General features: G+C 43.9%; 6 protein-coding genes across 6 annotated transcripts; 5 read left to right on the forward strand and 1 right to left on the reverse strand.

Moving 5' to 3' along the window:
- Positions 1–1,219: 1,219 nt before the first annotated feature.
- On the forward strand, positions 1,220–3,083 carry AOL_s00097g249 (uncharacterized protein; the record flags this gene model as incomplete). The annotated part of the gene is made up of 6 exons (XM_011126082.1): positions 1,220–1,475; positions 1,547–1,561; positions 1,636–2,008; positions 2,097–2,361; positions 2,426–2,531; positions 2,611–3,083. 6 exons carry the CDS (start codon positions 1,220–1,222, stop codon positions 3,081–3,083), a joined length of 1,488 nt encoding a protein of 495 aa, XP_011124384.1.
- Positions 3,084–4,198: 1,115 nt separating this feature from the next.
- AOL_s00097g250 (uncharacterized protein) lies at positions 4,199–9,923 on the forward strand (the record flags this gene model as incomplete). Its single annotated transcript, XM_011126083.1, has 8 exons — positions 4,199–4,543; positions 4,634–4,889; positions 4,987–5,121; positions 5,205–6,370; positions 6,459–6,885; positions 7,169–9,148; positions 9,222–9,342; positions 9,470–9,923. The coding sequence occupies 8 exons, from the start codon at positions 4,199–4,201 to the stop codon at positions 9,921–9,923; spliced, it is 4,884 nt and encodes a 1,627-aa protein (XP_011124385.1).
- Positions 9,924–10,712: 789 nt separating this feature from the next.
- Positions 10,713–13,148, forward strand: AOL_s00097g251 (uncharacterized protein; the record flags this gene model as incomplete). The annotated part of the gene is made up of 6 exons (XM_011126084.1): positions 10,713–10,799; positions 10,939–11,155; positions 11,282–11,725; positions 11,805–11,893; positions 11,968–12,314; positions 12,383–13,148. The coding sequence occupies 6 exons, from the start codon at positions 10,713–10,715 to the stop codon at positions 13,146–13,148; spliced, it is 1,950 nt and encodes a 649-aa protein (XP_011124386.1).
- Positions 13,149–13,849: 701 nt separating this feature from the next.
- Positions 13,850–15,405, forward strand: AOL_s00097g252 (uncharacterized protein; the record flags this gene model as incomplete). Its single annotated transcript, XM_011126085.1, has 2 exons — positions 13,850–14,828; positions 14,927–15,405. The coding sequence occupies 2 exons, from the start codon at positions 13,850–13,852 to the stop codon at positions 15,403–15,405; spliced, it is 1,458 nt and encodes a 485-aa protein (XP_011124387.1).
- A 197-nt stretch (positions 15,406–15,602) lies between these two features.
- AOL_s00097g253 (uncharacterized protein) lies at positions 15,603–20,186 on the reverse strand (the record flags this gene model as incomplete). The annotated part of the gene is made up of 5 exons (XM_011126086.1): positions 15,603–16,330; positions 16,398–16,517; positions 16,577–18,047; positions 18,114–19,040; positions 19,113–20,186. The coding sequence occupies 5 exons, from the start codon at positions 20,184–20,186 to the stop codon at positions 15,603–15,605; spliced, it is 4,320 nt and encodes a 1,439-aa protein (XP_011124388.1).
- A 2,489-nt stretch (positions 20,187–22,675) lies between these two features.
- On the forward strand, positions 22,676–25,657 carry AOL_s00097g254 (uncharacterized protein; the record flags this gene model as incomplete). Its single annotated transcript, XM_011126087.1, has 5 exons — positions 22,676–24,286; positions 24,368–24,688; positions 24,757–24,837; positions 24,911–25,026; positions 25,093–25,657. 5 exons carry the CDS (start codon positions 22,676–22,678, stop codon positions 25,655–25,657), a joined length of 2,694 nt encoding a protein of 897 aa, XP_011124389.1.
- Positions 25,658–25,888: the final 231 nt, after the last annotated feature.

Consider the following 25,888-nt stretch of genomic DNA (forward strand, 5'->3'; position numbering starts at 1 on the left):
CTGAGCCTTATCTTGGAGAGGGATATATATCTTTTTTTGTTTTAACTAAAAAAAAAAGAAGAAGAAGAAGAGTGAAAGAGAGATGGGCTTGGAAGAATAGAAATTCCGATGATATATATAGCTAGGTTGATGGGGTCGGATTGATCTCTTTCTTTTGTAGATTTTTTTTTGGATCGGATTCCTTTTTTCTTCTTCTTCTCTTTTATCGTCAGAAAGGCTTTAGACGGTATATTTGTCTGTTAGTCAATTGGTTCGTTCGAGGGTTGATTGTATATCTCGGGATCTAAATCGACTTGAGGTTAGTAGCTATATTCCCGTTCTTCATCTTCTCCACGCCGGGTTTTGTTTCTGTCATATTTGATCCTTCGCGATTGTTATCACTTCGATTCCGGATCGATATGATATCCTTTCGGATTCAGTATCGGGGATATCTGGAAGCTTGTCTAGCACAGACCACAACGGCCAGCGGAATTCAACAGCAGCGCTGCGTGGTTGTGATTGTGGTGGTTGTTGCGTAATGCTGCATGCAGCAAAGCAGCGAAAAGAGCAAAAAAGCAAGCTCGGAGTTGGGCTGCATATGGAGGGGTAATATCAAACTGTAATGCAATCGAGAGGAATAATCGAATGGAATGCTTGCACGTCAGCCCGTCGGTCAGCCAGTCAGTTATAATCAAATCAAAATATCATAAAATCTGAGGCGGGATTTTCTGTTATATCAGATTTTTATATATTTTTATATGGTTAAATGCCCTTTTCTTGGGGGGTTCTATCTGGTTTGATCTGACATATCGATATCTGGGTCTTGGAGAGCTGTTGTTTGTTTGGCGGGGTGCGGTCATTTCTAGCTTGGGAATGAAATACGTCACTTTGTGCAACACCAAAAATTAACTACTTCTAACGTTCCTCGACGATCCCGCTGCTCTGCTCTGCTCTGATCTTCCGTGTCTCTTCTTCTTCTTCTTCCTCCTCCTCAAGCCTTGTCTCGCGGCTAACATAGCTCCCTCGGTTGAATCTCAGATCACGAATCCCCTTTCTCTCTTTCATCCTCTATACTGCTAAGGTGTCCCTCATAGCCACACCCACCGACCATTATAGACCTACTACCTCAGTCACTTCGACCCGCTCATTTTTCTTTTTTACGTGATTTAACACAGAGGTCAAAATCTTTTAACCTTCTTTATATTTAAATCAAAAAGAGAAAAAGAAAATAACGAAAAAGATGTCTCTCCTGTTGATATCCAACCGGTTGCCTATCACCGTCAAGCGAAGCAATGATGGTACCTACGACTTCAGCATGTCTTCCGGCGGTCTGGTCACCGGTCTTTCGGGACTGGCGAAGACGACAACGTTCCATTGGTTCGGATGGGTTGGACGGGAGATTCCTGATGATGAGAAGGAGCTTGTGGCGAATAAATTGAACGATGAGTATAACGCTGTGCCAGTCTATTTGTCGGATGATTTGGCGGATAAGCATTGTATGTCTATCTTTTCCCCTCTTCTGGTTTTTTTCTGGAGGATTTGTGAAACTGACTTGGTGTGTGAATAGATAACGGTTTCTCGAGTATGATATTTCCCGGACTATATGAAAGAGAATGGTTGAAGAAAGCTGGATTATACTAACTTATTATCCCAAAGACTCGATATTATGGCCTCTCTTCCACTACCACCCTGGTGAAATCTCCTTCGACGAACCCGCCTGGATCGCCTACCGCGACGCCAACCGTCTATTCGCCAAAGCCGTCGCTGCCGTCGTCAAAGAAGGCGATCTGATCTGGGTCCACGACTACCATCTCATGCTCCTCCCCGCCATGCTCCGCGAAGAAATCGGTGATAAAATCAAGAATGTCAAGATCGGATTTTTCTTACATACTCCGTTCCCCAGCAGTGAGATTTACAGGATATTGCCAGTCAGGAATGATATACTTTTGGGAGTGTTGCATTGTGATCTTATCGGGTTTCATACTTATGATTACGCTCGGCATTTCTTGAGTAGTTGCTCGAGGATATTGTATGTCTTTCTCTTCCCCCACCACCACCACTTTTGTCGGTGGTTTTGATGGTTTGAGGAGGTGCTTTTACTGATGATTGTTTTGTAGAGGTCTGAATACGACCCCCAACGGTGTTGAGTTCCAGGGCAAGATGGTATCCGTCGGAGCTTTCCCTATTGGTATCGACCCTGACAAGTTCTCGGAGGCCTTGACACAACCGAAGGTCATGAACCGAATTGAGACCCTAGAGAAGAAGTTCGAGGGTGTCAAGTTGATCGTTGGTGTCGATCGGTTGGATTATATCAAGGGAGTGCCGCAGAAGCTGCATGCACTTGAGGTGTTCTTGACGGAGCATCCAGAGTGGATTGGAAAGGTATGTTGCTTCTTTTTCTTAGGTATTAGGGTGTGAAGAGAAGTAGTTAATGAATGAGAATTAGGTTGTGCTTGTGCAAGTTGCCGTTCCGAGCAGACAAGATGTTGAGGAGTATCAAAATCTGCGTGCTGTGGTGAACGAACTTGTTGGTAGGATAAATGGTAAATTCGGTATGTCATAAGCCTCTAAATCTTCTCATAATCCTTGGAAAGGGGTGGATTTTTCTAATTATATAATGTTTGATTATAGGAACAATTGAATTCATGCCTATCCACTTCATGCACAAATCCGTCTCCTTCGACGAACTAGTCGCCCTCTACGCTGTCTCAGATGTCTGCCTCGTCTCCTCCACCCGTGATGGAATGAACCTCGTCTCATACGAATACATTGCCTCCCAACAAAAACGTCACGGTGTCATGATCCTCTCCGAGTTTACAGGAGCAGCGCAAAGTTTGAACGGCAGTATTATTGTCAACCCATGGAATACGGATGAATTGGCAACAGCTATCTATGATGCTATCACCATGCCTGATGATCTGAGAGAAGCGAATCATCAGAAGCTTTATGGATATGTGACGAAGTATACTAGTGCATTTTGGGGCACGAGTTTTGTGAATGAATTGACGAGGATCGCGGATGCTAGTAGTGGGTCTGAAGGGGAGAAGACTGGTGCTGCTGGTAATGCGACAGAGGAAGGACAGAAGGAGGAGGTTGCTGCATAGAATCTTTCTTTTTTGTCTTTCTTTTCTTTTCTTTCTTTCTTTCTTTCTTCTTGGGGGAGGAGAAATGATATAGAATTGGAGGTTGATATGCATGTGATGGAGGAGACGAGGTGGTTAGAAGGATAGCTAGAGAGGTGTTTGGAAAAAGTTATTATTAAAACTTCCCTTTTTTTTTTCTCCCTTGTCCTTTTCCTTCTTGTTTGTACTTAATGTTTGGGTGGAAGCGTGGGGATTTTGTATGCTTTTTGTAGCTAGTAGCATTAGTCTTCCTTTTTATTATTATTATTATTGCTGTTGACCCACGATTGCTTTTTGGTTCTGTATATGCGGTTTTTTAGTACCGATTATAAATCTTCTATACTTACGTACTTACCTAGTTACTTATACACGGGTTTTGAAGTGTGCGAATCTGGGGGTATTTTATGTATTATAATTATGGAACTAGGCTGTATGTCCGCTTTTGGGAGGTACGTTGCAGGCTATGGAGAGACTAGCGTGTACCTGGGCACCGTAAACCAGTTAGGTTAAGCTAACCTCAGCAAGCCTATTTAGATATCAGCAGTAGCACCATTGATGTATTGAAGAAAGTCCCATAATCTAGTGGTGGCATGCCGATAATGAAACGTTAATGATAGATAACAAAATTACAACAATTGAACTGCTCCACTTTTCGAGTTGGAGTTTCTCAAAGGTAAGAACCCTTGTCCTGCAAAGAAGTTGATAGTTGCGACTTATAAATAGTACATATAAACATAATCTCTGAATTCGAATAGACTGATAAAATTATCATAGAAACTATCTGTTATTGGATAGTTATAGAGTATAGTAGGTGGTCTATTATACATATAGGAATTTTCCATATCAAGGAAGTACATGCGCTTTTGTGGGTTTTGTGTGTGAGCATGTACATGCAAGTACCCCGCTTTGGTTCAGCAATAATTAACTTAACTACATGGATTCGCGTTTTTGATATATACCATGCATGGATTACTGACTACCACATTTTGCGTAGAAATCTAGGTTAACGGATTGGCTTTCGAATAACTGTAATCCAGCAAGGGTATCAATATATTATTGATAGTCTTCATTTAATCCCATTTTTAATTAACATAAAAATGGGTACCACTTCAATTCCAACAAGCACCCCATTCGCTACCTGCTACGGGGAAGCAATCAAGAAATTCCAAGAATCCATCAAAAAGTCTCATCCGGAGCCGCAGAAAAACGACCTATGGAATCTTTTCTTCGACACTCAGGCTTCGGGCTCGAAGGAGTTTCAGAACCTTCTTGAGATATGTAGTAATATGGTGTCGAGTAGGAGTGGTGGTGAGAAGGGTTCTGAGAAGGCGGAGCGGTTGATGGAGGTATTGGTTGAGATTAAGAAAGGGGGTGATGCTACTGTTTCTGCTGCGCCGGAGAGTGTGTCGTTGGTTTGGTTTGGGATATCTTCTTTGATATCGGTGAGTATATAGTATAGTGTCTTACACTTAATCGTTGGATTGACCCAAGCTAATTGGAATGTATCATCTGTTAAATTATGATATCGATAGGTGGCGGTTAAATCCCAGGAACTGCGGATTATGATATGCGATACGTGTCAAAGTATTGCGATAATGATTCGAGATTGTCTAAGATGGGAAAGACACACGCTTTGTTCTCCGACGGCGAAGCTGAGCGCTGATCAAACTCAGGGTCTTGCGTTAGATAAGATTAATATTTGGGAAGTTGACGTACCAGAGCTCCTTTACGCCATCTTTGAATTTCTTTGGCACTCGCTGGCTCATCGTGATCGGAAATTTTTCCAAAGTATGTTTTAATTCTGCTTCCCTTCTTGGGATGTTGATACTATGTAGTTTGCTTGGGTGGTCACGTTTATATCAGTGCTGACGATACTACTTTTTAGGAATTGGGTCAACGGTAAAGGAGACATTCACCAATAACTTGAAACAAAGGGTTGGGAGGTTGATGGACGCATATAATAAACTTGTCCAATCGGCACAAGCACAATTCGAGGACTTGCTTCTGGAGAAGGGCCAAGGTCTGTATTGCTATCGCTCTTCCATTTCATCTATATTTTTATATCTATAAGATTATACTTACACTGTTTCTCAAAACCTTTAGAAGCCGAAAAGAGTCTTGCTGAGACCAAACGAATCATGGAAGAATCCGTTACCCTTCTTTCAAAAGTTTTCAGCGATCTTCACTATGAATGGAAGCGGGGCAGACTCAAAGAACAAACCGAGAAAATAGCGGAGCCAAATTCACATAAATTACATTTCAAAGGTCTTAGTGACCGCGCCAATATCATCTTGAGCGAGCGAAATAACGGGCAAGTTGCGGAGTGGCTTTTCGATGATAATATCTACCAAAGTTGGGTGGGGCCACCAGCGAACCTTGATATCGAAAAAAGAACAATATTGTGTCTTAAAGGTCGTAGGGGCCATGGAAAGAGCATGGCAATGTTGTGCTTAAGAAAGAGGTTGGAGCTAGGTACTAACGGTCTCGTCTCGAGCGACAATTCGAAATCGGTTGTGCTATACTTCTTCTTCAAAAGAGGAGATCACGAGCTTCAAAATACGAGAACGGCACTGGAAACTATATTATATCAGCTGCTAAACCGCGTTCAGAATACAGAGGACAACGAGGATATTATTGATGAGTGTATTAGCATCCTAAATCCAGAGCTTAGGGAATCGAGCGGGGTTGGATCAAGTGGAATACCAAGGTACGATTCGACAGATATCAAATCGATATGCGAATCCATTCGTATTATTGCATCCAGACTCTATCGCGTCTACATACTAGTGGATGCCCTCGATGAGTGCAACGACAGACAAGAAGGGGGTCTAGTCCAATTGCTCAAGTCAATCGCCTATTCTGGAAATGCTGCTGCCAACGAGAGTGTACGCGTCGTATTTTCAGTCCGAAATACTGTTGATATCACGGCAGAACTCAAACCATTTAGCGACTCTTTTCCCCATGAGTCGTGTATTTCAACAACCCCCAACCAGAGGGTGTCAGAGGACCTCGAACCCTGGATCGGCGTTATTGAAATTACAGCTGAGAGAAACTCTCCAGACCTCAATGCATTCCTTCAACATGATGTTAAAGCACTCTTGACTCGCCGAATTGATCCTAACACTCACCCTGAACTCTACAACTCGGAATTAATTAGGATATCCGGCATTATCCTAAACAGAGCAAATGGAGATTTTGCGCTGGCGCGGATGTTTATTGCACACCTCCAGCAGCCGTCCAAATTACCACTGAACGAAAAAAATAAACCGGTTACCTGATTCAATCGGGCAGATATATATGAAAGCCCTCGAATCCTTAACCGCTGATCAACAGGAACTAATAATTACAGTACTAAAGTGGGTCGTCTGGGGTGTTTCTGGAATAACGGTATTTGAAGTCTCAGACCACTATAGGGAGATATATAGAAGCGCTAAGGACAGGTCTTGGAATTCTGGGCCACGAAACGATGCTAATCTAACACAGACCGATGTCGATTCGGTAACATCTCCACATTCTGCGGACACGACCAACGTATCTTATGATGTTGTCCAAGGCAACCCGGAAGATGACCCCGAAATCAAAAATATAATTTACCATTTGGAGACCGTTGGTCAAGATTTCTTCAGAATCAAGAAAGATACCAACCTGATCGATGTCGATATCTCTATAAGAGAGTGGATACAAGACGAACACGCAATGACAGCCCCAGGAGTTAAAGAAAAAAGAGGTTTCAGCAGATATATGGATGATGAAAGAAACGTAGTGTTCAAGTTCACACTGACTCGTATGTCCTCCTCCCGAATTATATCGTTCAATAAATATGGCTCGTATTTTATGTGCTGGATTTAACGCTCTTCGTGGGCATGCGTCTCATTAGCATCATTCGTTCGTTATGGGGACGGCCTGTACGAGTTATTTAACGAGCGGAAAGCCCACATGTCAATAACCTTGGATATATGTGCGTTATCCTTCCAAAATCCATTCCTACGGGCAGGCTTCTGCGGTTACCCGTACACTCTTGCAATCCGAACAGTACACTGATTCTCCTACATTTTCGTGGCTAAAAGTACGGGCCTTGAGCAATCAATCCTTCCAAGACAAATATATGCCTTGGGAACTAGTAACGGGAAAAGACTACTCTAGATATGAGGTCGATAATTGGCATATCCACCTAAAGACTCTAGACAAATGGTGGATTAGTGGCAAAAGTCACCTCGAGAGCAAGTGGTCCGATCTCCGAGAGCAAATCTTTATCTTCATGCAACCAGAGAATTGGTATCGGTGGATTCTTCTAGTCTTTCGGAAGCGCTTCGGCACGCCCACATACTCATGTTGGGATTGTGAAGAGGTTTCCTTGTTTTGCCAACATCCAATCCACATTGCGGCTGCGCTTGGTCTACAAATTGTTATCGACCTCCTATTGGGTGACAATAATAAAGAATCGAAAGCCAGGCATCAGGAAAGATTCAAAATTGTAAGTACACTAACTCAGTCCGGGGCCGTTAGGGCAGGGATTGAGGGTTTCGAAACATACCAAAAAGATGTTCAGAATATTCCGGAGGTTGACCTGCCAATGGTAAATGGATCTATCCCTTTATATCTCGCGGCACCTTATCCAGGAGCATTACAGAGCCTTATCAAGTACGGCGCGAATGTTAACGCGGCATCCCGCAGAGGGCGCTATTATAATGGACCGGTGCTATTGTGCGTTCTCTCTCAGATGGCCGACCACGAGAAAAATATGGATATTAGCACATGGATAAGAAGTGCTAAGATTCTGGTGAGTGAAGGCGCAAGGGTGGACGCAACCGACGACTCTGGAGCAACGGCGCTCCATTATGCAGCAAAAATTCAGGATCTCGACTTTTTCAAGTTCATACTCATATCAGCACATCAGAATATTCACGCAGTGGACAAAGACCTAAAGACGCCTCTCCACTACTTGTTTTCCCGTCGCCCGCCTGATGACAAAGTTCAAAATGTCCTCCAGATTTGTGATATCTTAGTATCAATGAGCCAAGGTGGCGACAAGAAGATAGACCTCGTTAACGCTCAAGATGCAAAAAGCACAAGTCCCCTTTTTGAAGCAATCACTCAAGGTTTTACTGCCGGAGTTAGGAAGTTGATAGAACTTGGGGTTGATGTTGATGATGATGACACAACTGGAAACACCTTTTTCCACCTTTTGGCTGCCATTTCTACTTCTTCTTCTACCCTTGAGGTTGCTCAACTCTTGGATATGAGCAATTTGGATTTTAAAAGAACGAACGGACGCGGGGAAACGGCCCTTATGACCGCTTTTCGCAAGAATAACATGCCTATGATCGAGTTTCTCCTAGAGAAATACAGCTCCCTCGATGAAGATGAGGCACAGCCTCACCCGATTTTTGCCCCCGGTGAATTCGGCAAGAATATTTTTCATTATATGGCCCTGTCTAAAACTAGTTGGGATGAAGCAGCCCTGAAATCAATCATGTCGTGGTTGGACACTTCAGCTATTCGGGGGGCTTTGGCTGGGCAAGATTTGAATGGAAAAACTCCACTTCATTACGCTGCGGAAGGATTTAACTGCACACAGACGAACTGGTTTTTAGATTCGAAACCGGATATCACTGTTCGAAATGGAGACAACGAAAACATTTTTGATGTTTGGTGCACCCAACTTGTGCTAAAATTTGATATCGTGGATGAATGGAAACCAATAGACTGCGAAATTCTGCGAACTTTCAAACGGCTATTTGATATATCGCCCCAACCTTTACGGCTATCAATTTTGGATACCTTATTATGGCCATGTCAAAATGAAAAGCTCACAGAAATACTCAACTGGAAGCTATTTGAAGAGTACGAAGAGCTGGGGAATTGTCAGGACGAACATAACTGGCGTGTTCATGATATCCTCCAACACTGCCAGCCGCGCCTCCATGACAAAATAAAAAATCCGAGAAAGGGCCCAGCTATTAAAAATATCTTAAGTCCCTCACGAATGGTGGTTTATTACGGTGGGTTTGCTAAGGGCTCCGAGGATGGACTTTCCTGGTCGATACGTAAGATTTCAAATTTAAACCCATGCCTTTTAAATTATTCGAGACTCAGCACTAAAACAATATTTTTATTTAGCGTCTACTGGAGCATACTATTCTGATTGCAAAATTCATGGGGATCATCCGATTCCACCAGATTCTGTATTTTACTTTGAAGTAACGTTTCCGCCAGTTTCAGAGAGAGATAGATACTCCGTGTAAGCAAAACCCCGTCGCTGTATCGAAACTTCGGAGATTAGCCTAGCAATAGGAGTATTGGTCTTCGCTACACATATTATACTCGGTCACTTGAAAACAGATGGCTGATTTAATAGGGAGCCTCAGATGTGATTCCACTAGCTTTATGGGGATACAACAACTGCGTGACGCCGGTGGCCGACGAAACGTCGCCATCGTAGAACAGGAGGATAAAATTATTGTTGAAACGTTCGGCCGCATTTTCTCCGCGGAAACGCTAAATATAAGACAGAACTTCCCATCGGTATTTAATTCGGATCGAGGAGACAAGTCAGAGAAGGTCCAGAACCAGGAGCTTGAGATTACAATCGGATTGGGGGTAAATACATCTTCACTCAGGTTATTCTATACTTTCAACGGTCTGTTTGCGTGCGAGAGGGGGTATGCTCCCCAGCAGCGATATTTGCCTATTGTGAGCCTTTCAGATTGTCGCCTAAGTTGTACCGTAAATTTTGGAAAGACGCCCTTCCAGTTTGAACCAGCTAATCAGAGTGATTGGCAGGATGATACATCGTCTTTCCAGTCATATTTTCAAGGCTGATGGTGCGGCGCTGGGGTATTCTTTTTATATTTAATTTTCTTCTACTCGTGTAACTAAATCTAGCTGGGCATGTCAGTTGGCTAAATTATAATGTTATAAATTTGCAGTTTGTACTTAGTCCCGGGGTAAGATTGGCTTTGTAACTCTAGATATTGATCGCTATTTGCGTGTACTACTTTATATCTTATAGATCTTGTAAACTAGTTAAAGGTTTGATGCTGCTAAATCGCTTATTCTGAACTAAAAGGCACGAGTTTCTGTTTTGGCTGTCCAAATTGCAACACTTATCGAGCTATCGACATCATCAGTATTGTGATAGTGATGTTGAAAACCCCGCACTTGCCCATGGCATTTACAAACGGTTTTTTTGGAGGTTAAAAGTCTTTCTAAAACTTGCTTGCACTTATGGTCTTTGGTTTTAAATTTTGAGTATAGAAGGGAAAATTCGAAACGGGTTGTGGGAATGGACCCGTGGGAAGACGGACGATTTTGATGCACGCCAGATGCATGCAGGGGATTATCTGTACGTTAAGCCGATTTTGTGAGTTTTACAAAAGTGGGTTATAGCTACGTAGAGGAATCTTTCGTCACCCCTCATTTGAGGATTGAAGTTTATAAATGACCCTTTGGGCCCTCTTTCCATTAAGTCTTTTTGAAATTTCTATTTCATATATATCGATATTTTCAAATTGCATTTTCGTCTCTCAGGCTAAGGAGATAAGACAACACACTTTTGACTTAACTTTTGTTGTATTTTACGGCGAGATCAGTTAGTTGAATATCAATACGATGTCTTCAGGCGAGGAAACTAGAAAGGAGGCTTGTCTTCAGTTATTTCATTGCGAGAATGACCTTCCTGGTGGACGGATGCGCTTGGTAAGTTTTATACTCAAATTTTGCGTCTTTTGGCTATGAAAGCTCCCTCGGTCTCCTAGAATCCAAATTCGGGGGGGGAGGGGGACGTAAAAGATCCAGTTTACTAATTAATTGACACGATATAATTGACTTATGATAGATTGTGGAGCGGCAACATATGTGGGAAAATGGACAAACTCTCACCGTGTCGTTTTATGACGACCCGGAACAGCATTCTATGGGTATGCACACAAAGACTCCTAGATATAGGCACTTGGTGGAGCATTACGGGCGGATGTGGGAGCGGTGGGCGAATATTAAGTTTAAGTTTGTGGATGATGATAATGCTACTATTAGGATTACTTCTGCGGAAGATGGTATGTTTCTCTTTTTTCCTTTTATATGCTTTATTTCGTGGCTTGTTTGCTACAGTGGTTGTGAATATATTAAATAAGTCTCATCATGGCCGTGCATGAAACTAATTCTAAATCTTTGAAATCCAGGCTCCTACTCCGCAGTCGGCACACTTGCCAGAGACGACAGCTACGACAACCGCAGAACCATGAACCTCGACCTCGACGGCAATGAACCAGTTCTAAACTTCTCAAGAACAGCATCTCACGAATTCGGACACGCAATAGGTTGTAAACACGAACAAATGAACCCCAACTCCGGACTTCACTGGATTCCAGAGAACGTGGTAAAATGGTATCATGATAATACGTCGTGGAAAAAGGCTAGTACGGTTTATCATGCTTACTATAATTTTCAACCTATGACTGAGGCTCGGGGATTTGAGAGCTCACAATGGGATCCGAAGAGTATTATGCACTATCCGTTGCAGAAGGAGTGGACGAAGGAGGGTGTTGTGGTTGAGAGGTCGAAGGTGCTTTCGGATTTGGATAAGGAGTGGATTGGGAAGAAGTATCCGTTTAGTGATTCGCCGGGTTTGTAGTCTTCCCCTTCCCCTTTACACTATAATTTTACACTTTGTTTGAAAGAAGTACGCTAACTTGGAGGATCTAGTTTCGGGTGCTGGTGCGGATAAGTTGCTAGATAGAACCTCGTATGCCGTCGTCGATGGATACGAGTACAGAGCAGCGAAGATGTACCTCGTGAGTATCATCAATTGAGCAAAGCCTTCAAGCTTTTAAAAAGAACCTTAGGCGCTAACAAGGCTTCCATGTAGAACCTTTTCTGCCAATCCAACTCCTATAGTCTTTACAAAGTGACTTACCTATTCAAAAACGGAAGCCCCACTGTGCTGGATCCTGATTGGGAATCTGAGCGTATCAAGCTTCCTCTTCATGGAGCAGCTGCCCCAGCTCCAGGAACCCCCCTGGCTGTTATTAGATACGGGGTGGAAGATTTCAAACAAATAGTGCACCTCTTCTACCTCGATAGAAACGATTACATTCGAGAATGCATCTTCGTCAATAGCGAACTCAAGTGCGCCAATAAATTGAACACCAAAGCTGCGTCTTACAGCAGACTTAGTGCCGTAAACTGGCAGGGTAAAGATGAGGAACATATCAGGTAAGCATAATACCGTTGATCGAATTACTACAAACTCGGACCAAATCTTAACACAAAAAACAAATTAGACTATTCTACCAGTCCGCAAGAGACGACCATATCCAAGAATACGTCGGATTAGCAAAATGGAACAACAATAACGCCGTATCTTGGTCAATGGGTGCATACGTCGACATCGGAGACGAATACCCTCTCCCAGGCTCAGAATTATCCTTCGTAAATCTAACCTGGGATACCCCCTGTATCCGCGGCTTCTATCAAAACACCGCCGGAGCTATCAAACAAACCAAATCCACAGGTGGGAAATGGAGCCTTATCCCGAACTGGATGGTCTACGGTGTTCCCTACGCCACTTCATTCGCGGCTATGGTATGGGATAAAGGCCAAGTAGGCAAACACAAGCCCCTTCTATACTACAGAAATTATGAATACCCAGGCTCCGATGACCAATATGTCCACAAAATCGACCCAATGTCCGATGATACAGAAGGACAGGTCCTCGGATCTGCTAAGATAGCTCACAACTCCAGATTGGCGTTTAGCGATAGCGATGTTGGGTTTAGGGTATTCTTTACTACACCGGAGGGGAAACTTATACAAAAAGTTTCTCCCGGGAAAGGAAAGAGCTTTGGAACTGCGGCGGAAATTAAATTTGATTGGAGTTCTAATTTGGGACAGGGTGGGGAAGATTCGTGGGGTGATGGAAATGATGATAATGCTTGGGATAAGCCGGGACCGGTGAACAATGATGGCTGGGGTGATAACGGATTGGTGCAGCCGAGTAAACCGGGTCCACCAGTTAGTTCAGGAAAGAAGGGACCTTTTGGGTGGTAAATTAATGTTCGCATTAATTGGTTCGCGAGAGGACTACGGTTGTGCAAGTTAATACGTATCCATGTCGATTGGAAAAATAAAAATATCAATATGAGTTTATGAAGTTGATACTACTATAATATTTTCGTGCTAAACTACCTACTATATCGAGAGTATATAACTCTGAGAATGCTGGTAGTAGTTATCAGGGCCGCTGGTCAGTACTAGTTAGTCTGTTTTGAGCAACCCTGAGCAAATTAATGTAAAAACATATCTAATGTTCATCTGTAAGAAGAATTCGAAGCAATAGATTTTGCAGATTCTAGTAGGCAAAATCAAGTATCAATAACTATCCAATAAGTAGGGACTGAAAAAACTTTCCCTACATAAAGACTAAAAACCGTCAAAAATATTTTGCCGACGTCTCGTATAACCAAAAGTGCTGGAGAGAGGCGGCCACGGCCATCCAATTTATTGATAAAATCCCGCCAAAAACTAACACAAAAACAACACATACTTGGCTCATGTGTTGTGGCCTAACCTCATCTTTCCGGATAGGGTTTATAAGGGGGCTGCTGCCAAGGACGAGTCTTCAGTTGTAAAAGGATCAAGGCTGCCAGTCGATCTACCAAGCTAAGCTACACTGCACATAGACCCAAATATTAATCCGCGGGGTATAGATAGAGAGTGGAACTCGAATCACATCTTATGAGTCTTAAAGAATGAAAAGCCATCTCCGGAACCGAATTTCAAGGTTCTTTGATGGACTCAAAGGTGCCTCTGGAACTCAACAAAAACTGAGAGAACCAAAACCGATAAAGGCACTTCCGCCACACTTTGACCCTGCATTCCCTCTAGAAACTTTGCCTTTCGATATCAAGTACGCTCTACTAGAGGCAACAACTTTCGTCGACTACGACGCATTCGTTTCACTAATTCTTGCATCTCGGGCTTATCATGAGGTATTTACGATGCATAAGCGCGGCCTAAGCCGTGTGGCGCTGTGGCACGATGCTCTGAAGTATAAAGAGGAGAGTTTCTTTGTCGCCGCTGTACACGATCATTTATTAGATGCTTCTCGACATATTTCTAGAGAGGAGTCAAAGAGGATTGAGGATGCCTATAATGATGCTATAGACCCGAAGGGGTTTGATACAGAACCATGGTATTATGCGACTATAAGGGAAGGAGGCGAAGAAATGGAAAATAGAATTGTGCAGAATCATTTGGCAGTTCGACGGTTTGCAAATGTTTTTATAAGCCGGACGATGTTCCCGCGGCTACTAAGAAGAGTGGAAGAGTTGGAAGAGAATCAAACACAAAAGGGCAAAAAGAAGCAGCAGAAGCAAGAGCAAGAGCAGCGTCCGGAGCCATCTCGAAAGTTGGGAATTCACCGGGGCTTGGAGGGATTGAATCCAAACGAGCCACCAGCAACTATCTCCGAGAGACATAGAATAATAAAAACGATTTATCATCTATCTGTCTATATTCTAATCTTCTACTCTCGGATGCGTGGTCATAGAGAGATTGAGTATACGCGAGGGACTCTCAAATTTATATTGATATGGGGTTATTGGGAAACAAAAGCGGTAGATATGTTACTCGCTTGGTTGGGGATGGAGTTTAGTCCTTTGATTTACAAACTCTTCAGGCAGAGAAGGTGGTGGTGGGCTTGGAATGAACATAGTCCAAGTTTTGAAGGTAAGTTTATCAGCACACCTCTTTTTGTATACATGTACCGCTTATATTTCTCACTTAATTTTTGGATTTACTTTAATGGAATTGCTTAATAAACTTAGAGCCCGACGCCCACGCTCACATTTACGGACCTGAGATGCGAGAGGAACACCAGAGCTGTTCGTTGTTCGCCTTATTGGTCCATGAATTCCCACTCTACGCAACAGAATGGATAACTTCATTTAATCCTCACTGGAATGACTGGCAACCTCCAGCAGATCGTTTCGAGGCTATGAATGATTGGACATCCAAGCTCGACACACGAATTGAGACTGGCTCGGCGCATTGGATGATACCTCGACTTTTGTATTATGCAAATCATACGGATTCTCCCGCCCCAGAGGTGGAGCTGAAGCGAATATGTGTCCAAGGGCGAGAAACATTCCTTAAAAAAGCGGATTTTCTGTCAATGGTTAGGTTTTGGAATGAGGATGAGTTTTTATGGGGGCATCCGGAGCGGCAGAGAGTGGATCCTTGGATGGTAATATGGGATGATTGGAGGTTGGAGAGATGGGGTTATGCTCTCGCGAAGATTATATAGAGAGGTGTGATACGAAATATGCATATATGGAGAGTTCCAACTGATATAATGATAATCATAAGCGTTTGTTTGCATGATCGAATATATATAATAACATTCATAAGTTTCGTAAACATCTGCAAATAGTAAGAAACAGAATCGCCCTAAGTTTTAATTAAACGGGTTATCCCCAACAGAAACTAACCTACCCCCCAAAATTACAAATCAATGGAAAGGATTCCTGTCTCAATCTCATTCCACAACTTCTTGAAGATACCCTCCATAAACTTCTTTGCATCACCAAGTGTAAACTCAGTGGTAAAGTCCACCCTCTTATTCGCAACATCACCCATAATTCTGGCGGTAAATCTACCATCCTTGTGGAGAGCGCCCAACTGTGCAGTCATGATAATAGTCTCGATATCGAATAGATTACCGAGAGCTTTGGCTGCCCATTGTGCAATTCGAAGGCCAGTCTTAGAACCCTTCTCAACAGCGTCAACGCCCTTTCTTAGGAGATCCATATCACCGATGTTCTCCTTGGCGATTTGCAAGGCCTTCTGAGCGGTTGTAAATGCGATGTATTCAGCGGTTTGCAGAAGTCCGTCAACACCTCTTTGTAGACCGGAGAGTAACTCAGTAGATTCCTTGAGATATCTGTCCAAAGCCTCCTCCGCAAGCCTCCAAATCTTTAGCTCATTTCCGGCAGTCTTGGTAAATTGAAGACCTTGTTGAGCGCCATCGATAAGGCCATTCTGAGCGATGATGACACCCTGAAGGGTTGAGCTAGCAGCATCGATAGCAGTTTTGCCAGCAATCTTGGCAGCTTCGAGGGAACCTCTGGCAGCGAACATTGAACCTTCGGCGAGTTTGTAGCCGGGCCCTGTGACAATGGCCTTTGCGCCACTGAGAATTAAGTTGGCAGCTTCGAAGGCGGCTTTCTTGGCTATTGGTAGGTAAATGATCAGCTTTCTGATATCTAACGAATACATTCGGGTATCTTGATGACTTACCTGCGTATTCGGCAGCGATTGGGGTCATTTCGAACCCAAGCTTAATTTTGTTGAAGACATTCGCCCGGTCAATTTGGCGCTGCTTATCGCTCATCCTTCGTTGCACGTCATTGAGCTCCCCTAATCAGAAGTGTTAGGAAACTCGTCGAAGTAGTGTAATATTGTGGAAAATGACTTACTAAGTTTGTTATTGACATCATTTTGAGCCTTCTCAATGTCTTTGGTAGCATTACCAAACCTGCGGTCCATGTCTTGTTCAGCATTAATTAATATCTGTTGCTTTGAGCTGATCTCTCTGTCGACATTTCCCTTCGTCTGTTCAAGTGTTCCTCTAGCCTTTCCAATTTCGGAAGCGGCTGTGATTTGTGTTTGTTCGAGCTTTCTAGTTGCCCTATCAACAGCGGCATCATATTCTCCCTTTGCCCTTCTGACGTCCTCCTTCAATTGATTCACACGGTTAGTTTGCGAGGTCTTTGCGTCGTTAAAGGACTTGTTAACACTATCGGACTTCGCCTGCCAAGCCTTCTGTGCCTTTGCGAGTTCACCCTCTGCTACTCTAACACCTTCTGCGAATGCCTTTTCAGCACGATCCAATGATGCCCTTGCTTCGTTAAAACTTTGGGTAGCAGCGTATTGTGCGGCGAGGAATTGAGCATTGACTTGTGCCATAACGTAGTTGACAATTTCTTGTTGCATTCTGGCTTCGACATCGAATTCAACACCACCAAGGCCACTCTTTGCGGCAGCTCCCTTAATCTTATTGCGGGCTTTACCTTTAGCTGTCATCTTGAAGAGGTCTGTGAAGGCCATTTCAGCATCGAATTCAAGCATCATTTCTCCTTTGCCTTGCTGGACGGCGTTTAAGTAGAGAGCCGCGAGGAGCGGTCCAAGTTTAGCTTCACCGTCGAAGAAGACTTTATGAGTAGTTGCAGTCATCTCGATATCAAGAACAAGGTTCTGCCCTCGTCGACCACGAACAGAGAGTGGGCCGAGTTCGAAAGCGTCCAAAGCACCCTTGATTGCTACACCTGTTTGGCCCATTGTGCAAGCCATCGAGGCTCTCTTTCCGAAAGCCAGGATAGATCCGCTGGCAGAGAATCCTGGTGGGAAGTATCTTGTTCCGATGGTGACACCAGATGACATGTACATAGACATCTCTTCGAAAGTCAAGAAGTCCGAATCTGGGTCTGGCAGATTCAGCTTTGTGACCTTACGAGCGAAGTCTACAATATCATCGATAGCAAGGTTCTTTACGCTACCACTGATGAGAAGATCACCTGGGTTCTCGCTGATAGCGAGCGCAACGGAAGCTTGTGTCTTGCCAAGTTTGATTCCTCCAGTGATTGCAAGACTGCTTGGAGTTCCGGTGGAGAAGAAAACGGCATATATGATGCCCATTTGGAGGGCAAGGTCCCCGATCTCGAGCTGATCGCTGATACCAAGTGGATTTTTCCAGTAGCCCAACATCTCACCGTAGCCATTAGCACCAATCATATCGGCATTGAGACCAAAGGCAAAACGAAGAGGGTCGACCTGGTTTGGAACGATGAGATCGAAGCCAGACTTGAGGGCGAGGGTTGGGCCATTATCGGTGACTCTGATACCAAGGGTGAATGGCGTTGGGCGAAGGTTAGAATTCTTCATAACCATCTAGAATAAAAAAGAACATTCTTTAGTGTATATCCATGGAATTGGTTTCAAGATTCGGATTCTTACCACCGCATTGTCGTTTGGCATGATGATATCCAATCCAAGCATGCCGCTACTGTAATATGCCTTTAGGGTTAGTGCTGGATTACGGGAACGAGTCAAGCTATCGATTTCGTCGATACTGTCAAAGGCGGCGAGGAGCTGAACTCCCTTTGTGACAGCATAATTGTATGAGTTGAGGAAGCCAGGTGGTGCAATGGCGTTAGCACTGCTAGCCATGAAGGCGATATTTCTGAGGCTAAAGTTGAGGAAAGATCCCTCAAGTGCTGGCATAAGTTTGCTTGCCTTAAGCCCATTCTTGTCCTTGAATTCTCCGTATACAATCCAGGCCTTCTCGGAAGTATTTGCGGCTCCAGGAGTGGAACCTGCAGCAGATTTGCTAAAGAACAAGCCAGCAGATATCTCCAAACCACTGAATGTGACAGACCCACTAATAGAGAAACTAGCAGGGAGCGGACGAACGACAGCATTTGGAGAAGCAGACTTCGAAGCCGAGAGTGGAATAGTGATATTGATAGCCGCTTGGGTGAGAGTGACTTCTCCAATTTTGACGTTGTTGATAGCACCGAAAATGGAGATGCCAGCTTTCCCAATAGCAATTCTAGCTGTCGTAGATGTGTAGCCATCAACTACGACGGTACCGGCTAGAACTATACCAGTAACACTGGATAATTCGAACTGAAGATCCTCGAATACAACTTCGAAGTCTGGCTCTTCTAAATCAACCTTAAACAACTTTTCTACTGCATGGATAAGATCGTTGAGAGTGAAGCCTCTTAACCATGCAGTAAGTTTCGTTTCAGCAGGGCCGTGTGTTCCAGAAATATAAAAATCGGTGTCGCCGAAGTTCATAACAGCCGTAATTCCAAAAGCAATATTCTTTGTGTTAGGATTCGTGGTAGGAATCCGGGCATGCATCTCGACATTTCGGATCTATATGTTGCGGTTTCTGGGTTAGAAGATCAAATTTCTTAAGAATTCAGTAAAGATAGACCGTAAACTCACATCAAAGTCCCTGATACCTAACGCATCTTCCCAGGGAAGGTCCCCAACGACATCAAGGGCAAAGTTGATGAACCCACTAGACTGTCGAACGACAACTGACATTTCTAACGGGGTGACGCTACCAGGGAGATACATAAAGGCAGTACCCATGAATCCCCAACCGAACTTCCAAACCTCCTTCATCGTAGGAGTATGCACCAATTCTTTATTTGCTCTAATCTCTACTCCGAGAGTAGCAATTTCAAGACTTCCAATCCTAATAGAGACATTCTCAAGCATACCCCAGACATCCAGCCCTTGAGGGCGTGGAACCTTGCCCCAATTTACTGTATTAGAGACAAGAGCTTTCATGTGCAGGGCAGGTCTAGTTTGTCCGAAAACATCCCTAAGGATGTCGCTGACCGGCTGTAGAGGGCCACTGAAAACGACATCGGTATCAAGCCAGACTCCTGGAGTCGTTATAGAAGTCAGACCGCTAACGTAACTAAGATTGACGTTCTCGAGCTGGATGGCATTGAGGTCCTCGTTATCTGCCAGAGACGGGATAAGCTTTCCCAAGCTCACAGACTCCGCAACCTTGACATATTCTTCAACCCAAGTAATATGGGAGACTGCCGTGCCGTAATTGATATAAAGTCTGGTTCCTGGTATGATACCAAAGAGTTTCTTGAGTTTACCGCTAAGAACAAACCCCGAGGGCAGAGCAGCACCGGCAAGGAATTCTGGAATTTTCTCTACCGGGACAAAGGCCTCTTTGCCATCTTTGCCCATGTAAACCAACGCGACATCGGATATATCAGTCCCGTTGACGTTGAGGATGAGTTCCTCTTCGTCGTCGGCATGTGAAGCAATTTCGTTAAGGACATCGGCTGCGGGGAGCTGATCTGGAGGGATCGATTGTGCAGTAAGAACTGGAGCAGCTACGTTACTTGTAACTAGCGTAACTGGAGGCTCCGTGCTAGTAGCTAAGAGTGCACTAATCGCTGGAGTAAGGAAGATGGCCGTCTTCTCGTTGGGAGTAGCGTCTAACGCCACGGACGGTGGAGAAGGGATAACAGCTTCTACCTCGGCCATGGTAGTTGTAAAGTTGAATTATATGAGATATTAAAATATTATGAAGTAGATGTAGTGAATGCAACTAGGAAGATGAAAAAGCGTGAAGACACGAAGATGGAGGTATCTCAAGTAACTGAAGTATTAATGAAGAAGAGATTTGTTTAGTAAGAAGAGGGTGAGGTTGATTTATAGAAGTGGTGGTGGTGATTTTGAGAGTATTGATATTGTGATATTGTTGGGTTAGTAGGTGATTGTAGGTGGTATATATACAGAAACCGATTTAGACTATAGAGGTTTACTTGAACACTATTAGCACACCTCTCGAGATCGATAGAAACAATAGCTTCAGAGTTGGCCTTTTCTCACTCGATTGCAAATATAGAACGCCTATCTCAGTCCTGCGACAACTCTAAACAGTTCAGCCAGTAAAATGAGCAGAACTCGTCGGATGCAAGTGTTCAAAACCATAACATGCATCGCATTCTGATTTCTGGAAGCTGCAGCGGATTGCATCGATTCTTGCCGGGCTGAAATCAATCTCTGCTCTACAACCCTGCACATGCACGGTGTATTGCATTGCATACCACTATAATAGGTTTCGTAACTAAGTAATTCTCCATATTGGAACGACGATGTTGTTCAGCCCTCTCAGGCCAAGTTGTGTTAGGAGCTGGCCAAGGACCAATACCCTTAAGGACACCTGACGTTAATTTAGCGGATGGACCCCTCCCTCAGCTTCGCAAAATTTCGCCAGGGCAAATGCGGCTAGATGCGAGTGAACGTTTGTATATCTTAATATCAAGATGGACGGTGAAGTTTGCCAATTGAAGTGGAGTCCGAACATCCATGCAATGCATGGCGTATTCGCATCGAATTGAGTGGAGGAGACCACGAAACTAAAAGCGTGTTGTCGAGACCAGAGCGGGCGCCATTGGCTAACGTCCACAACTTAGACTGTTAAATGCCGCTATCAACATCCTGGCATCTATTCTAGGGACATGTACCTCGAATGTCTCGCGGTTCGGTATGTTCATACAGGTCGGTAGGGTAGCTGTTCCGAATACGGCCATTTGCCATGGTTGATACCACCACTTTGAACCGGACTCGAATGCATTGCTACCCGCCCCCCACAAACATCACAACCCCGCATGCACTGTGCCACTGCCGTAGAATCTTAAATTTCCATCTCAACAAAATATCGGCAGACTCTCGCCTTTTCTTACCGATTGAGGAAGCATTCCGCGAGGTAATGATGCAATTGAGACGCAAGATCTGACGTCTAGAACACAAAGAAGCATGAGGGTTACAATGCTAACTATTTCGATCTCGCTTCGGCGTGACGGAACATCGCTTGCTTCTTGTTCGACGAATCGGGCGCCAGGACCATGCATGGATGGTCCCACAGGGCTGAAAACCAAGCATGGTCATGGGCGGAGCTCGGAACTGAAAGTGCTAGATCTGAACACAACATGCATGGACGGCTCGCCGTTGATTGGATGTAAGTTCTGCATAGAATCTCCCTGATGTTAGTAACATAGAACGAACATCTATCTGCATATGCATATGGGGCTGACGTCTACCAACATGGTACCTTTACAAGATACCAGAAACCTTGCTTAATCATCCTAACTACTAATAGAATCGGGCCTTACGGTCCAAACTATAGCCAAGTCAATATAATAAGTCAAAGCTGAGTTCTCCTACCAGCCTCAAAGCTATAATTGACACGCGCCTAGACTAAAAGATACCAAGATTCAATTCCGAGTGCGATCCCTCCATAGTTTTGGTATCGTGTTTCAGGCATTTCCATGGCGCTTTGCCATAGGGCTGAGAAGTCTGCTGGCTTATCGGGAAGAGAGATATTAAAACTCAATTTAATGTCGGCAATTGATAGATTTAGGTGTTTAGAATTAACTTGGCCTAGGACCGGCTCTTCGTTGGCTTCTGCGCAGCTGCAGGTAGTGATTCTAACCGATTGCAACAGAAAACTGTCAGCTGGACTGCGGAACAGATATATTCAAGCTTATGCAATGCAAAACCAGCCGCATCTGCAAGGATCAGATACTGCAATGCATTAAACAAAATAATTGGCTGTCGAGGCTAAAGACACCAATATGCGACATGCGATGTAGCTGTTGCATATGCGGGAAGGTAGAGACCACCGTGACTATCAATCGCCCAGCATCGAATCCGAGAGCCATCGCTTTTATGCTATCCGAAACCAATTGCGGATAGTTACGAGTAATTCCCAAAAGATCAACTTCCACTCTACTATCAAGGCTAAGGATTTGTTTTATATATATATGAGGCAGAGATCCTCGACGTTCAACTTCACTAACAGTAACAAACCATACCTTCTACTTAGTATCCCATACTACAAACATACTTGCAAAATTTCAGAAACCTTCTTTCCTACTATCTTAAGCTTCATAAAGTCTAATAACTTCCTTTCCATTATTATCCGTTAATCTTATCTATTGTTTAATTCCTCTTTTCCAATTGCAACTATGTCCGTGGAAAATCCAAAGCCTGTTGACCCAAATCCCACCGTGGATGCAGAAGAAAGGGAAGCCGAGGCGCAAGAAGCCCTCGCAAATCAGGAACTCGTCACCTGGATTCCATATATCTCCACCAAAGCCCCCGAATCTAGGCAAATTCTGTATACTCTCGCCAAGAAAAATAACAACAATGCACCTGCGGTGATCGATCATCCATACTACATTGTCATGCGTGGGTCTGACCTCGACTATTTTACGGAGAAAAATTATTTCGAGCGACCTATTGAATTCCAGTCTGCTGGGATTTACTTTGTGAGCATGTCTGAAGTTGCATCATGTTCTGGACAACTCTTGATCGGCAGCAATAAAGTAACAGGCACCAAAGACCAAGTCACCGGGAAGTTCACGAATGCCACAATGTTGGAAATTTTTGATATCGAGGGTAATTATATCAAAATTACCGTTGGATTCACTCGAGCCGTGGGCTACAAAAAATTCGCAGAGTTGGCAGCGCAGACTTGGTATGGCTTTACATCCGAAGCCAATCACACCGAAGCGAAAAAAAACCACCCAGATATCGATACTAAGACCAACAGCATTATCTTCGGACCCAACGCTGGATTCAAGCCTGTTCTTGAATTGAATGAAAAGCAGAAAGCGGATAATGATGAGAATAGTCGAGCACTAGCGGACTACTTCAAAACAGACCTCATAAATCGCAAATATAAAGCCGCGTTTTATTATAACGATGTTGGAACTGGCGCCGATATTAGGCCGGCAAGCAGATTTACGTGGTTTAAACGTGCCACGGTGAAGTCGCGATATCCAAACGCCGAAACATTGGCGAAAGAAAAGGGACTTTACGTTCGTCTCAATATGGAGGATTTTAAAATATCCACCCTCGATGTCGGTTTTGGGGCAACTAATCCTAGTAGATGTTACATAGAGAAAGAACATTTTAAGAGTGTCTGGGCAAACACTACCTTTGGAGGCCGAGAGATAGTCGGTGAGCCGAGGAAGAGACCTGCGCCGGACGAGGAAACCGAAGACCCGAATAAACCTAAGGCGTCGAAACCGGGTGAGAGTACTGATGTTGGTGGTAGTTCAACAGACCATGAGAAGGAGAAAGAAAAAGAGAATGAGATGGAAGAAGAGGGGGGGAAGGAAGAAAAAAAGGGAAAAGAAGAAGAGAAGGGAAAAGGAAAAACGGACGAAGCAATCAAACCGGGTGCTAGACGTTCTTGGGCGACGGAGATTGGTGACGATGAAGGATATGTCAGCAGTGTCGTTCCACAGATTTATTTCAGGGACGAAGCTGGCAAGGTCTGGGCGAAGAGAACCAGTGATAGCCAGAAAGTCAGCAATTTCATGCATTACTATGAGAGGGGTACCACTCGACCAGACTATGGGAGCGGACGGTTCCCGCGAGCTATCGATATGAAGAAAATCACCATCTGGATCCATCCTCTGATCAAAGACGAGGAAAGATATGGCGGTACGGCGGAGAAGCCTCGTGAGAAGCTTGCTAATATTTTCGAGAAAGCCCGCTCAACTTCGATGAGCACAACATATAAATTCTTACCAGCCGACGAAGGGGTTGACAAAAACACATACACTTGGGTACGTTGCTCATTCTATGGATTTCTCGCTGAATTAATATGCAAGTTTAAGGTTGAGATAATTGACAGTGGTATACGACAGCTTTCTCGCTCTTGCTTCGGAGATTATGATACCTATATCGAAAATACTGTTCTTACAGAATATTTAACGAAAGAAGTTACCGACGAGAGGCAGGTACCCAAGGATATTGACGCCGATATTCTCAAAAAGCTCGAGAAAGATCATGCAAAGGGTATCGCGGCTTTGGCGGCCTTCAATAAAATAACCGGCAAAGACGAGTACACCGATTATACCGCACCGGCGCCCACGAGAATCACGGCCGCTAAAATTGACGCTGCATATGGAACTAGAGCTAGCGCTCTTAACCAAGGAGCTGTTATGGAGGGAATATCCGCTAGTGATGTCAGTAATATATTTACAATCATTTTGAGGTTTCTAAAAGACTATCTGCTAACAGATACTGGGATTAGGTTGCAAATGCTCTTAGCTGGAGTGATATGCGGGCGACCCCTATAAACGGCTGGGACAAAGAGCGTTTTTCAAAGGCCGAGGTAAATAAAATATCTGGTACTAGGCTTCAAGGGCCGTTATTGATACTAATCTCTGTTTTCCTATTACAATTAGTGGCTCCATAGGGTTGGGTACGCTTATGGAGGGCTTACGGATGATGACCCAACGACAAGCCAAAAGAAATATAACTTGATATTTGGATCGTCTGAAACAAACAGTATTATGACCAGGTGCGTGCTTAAATTGCCAAGCTTCTGAATCCCTCTGATGCAACTAACCTTGCATCTTTCCCGTAGATATGAGGATGTATATCGCAACGCCATCATCAGAGAACGTACACTTAGTCAGCAACTTCAGTTGATCTATGATAAGGCATCAATGGCAAACCCCGCGGCGCAGTTTGTCAACGCTACACTTGCTACAAAACTTACCGATAAGGGAGCAAAGCTCCGTCTCGAGGGTAAAAGTTACATAAGAGAAAAAATAGCTGTACCGAAGGCGAAGTTAACCTCCGAACCCAAGGCTTGGACTGATATCAGCAAGCGGTACCCTTGGTTGTGTAGTGGGTTGGAATATGATTTCGAGTTGGACAAGCCAAGTCTGATGTTCAAGGTGGCCAGGAAGTGGAATACCGATTTCTTCCCATTTGACCGTCTTTTTTTTACAAGATTGGAGGGAATAGTCGATGATGCGATTTGCTTGAAGTTGTGGGAGCTTGCTATCCTCGACGCGAAAACCACTATTGATAGAAAGAATGGAGAGGTAGGGTCAAGGGTGATGGTTATTTTGCCGCAGAAGAAGGAAAAAAAGATTAAGGACGTGGAGATGGGAGAGAAGGAAGATGAAATGAATAGCGAGTAATTGTTTATCGGTTGCCTAGCTTTGGGTTATTCTGCTTGCAAGGGACAATCAAAGTGATGCTCATCGCGAGCCCACGGATGAAGTTTAAAACTTTGTTGATATAATATATTAAGTAGTAGATTTAGTGGTAGTAATAGTCAATCCAGTTTCTTTTTCATATCCATGAATGTTTCTAACAATAAAATCAAGTAGTTAATGTTTCGAAGCCTGCATCTAGCTCGATGCTTCCGG

The sequence above is a fragment of the Orbilia oligospora genome, assembly GCF_000225545.1.
Source record: "Orbilia oligospora ATCC 24927 unplaced genomic scaffold scaffold00097, whole genome shotgun sequence".
Taxonomy (NCBI): domain Eukaryota; kingdom Fungi; phylum Ascomycota; class Orbiliomycetes; order Orbiliales; family Orbiliaceae; genus Orbilia; species Orbilia oligospora.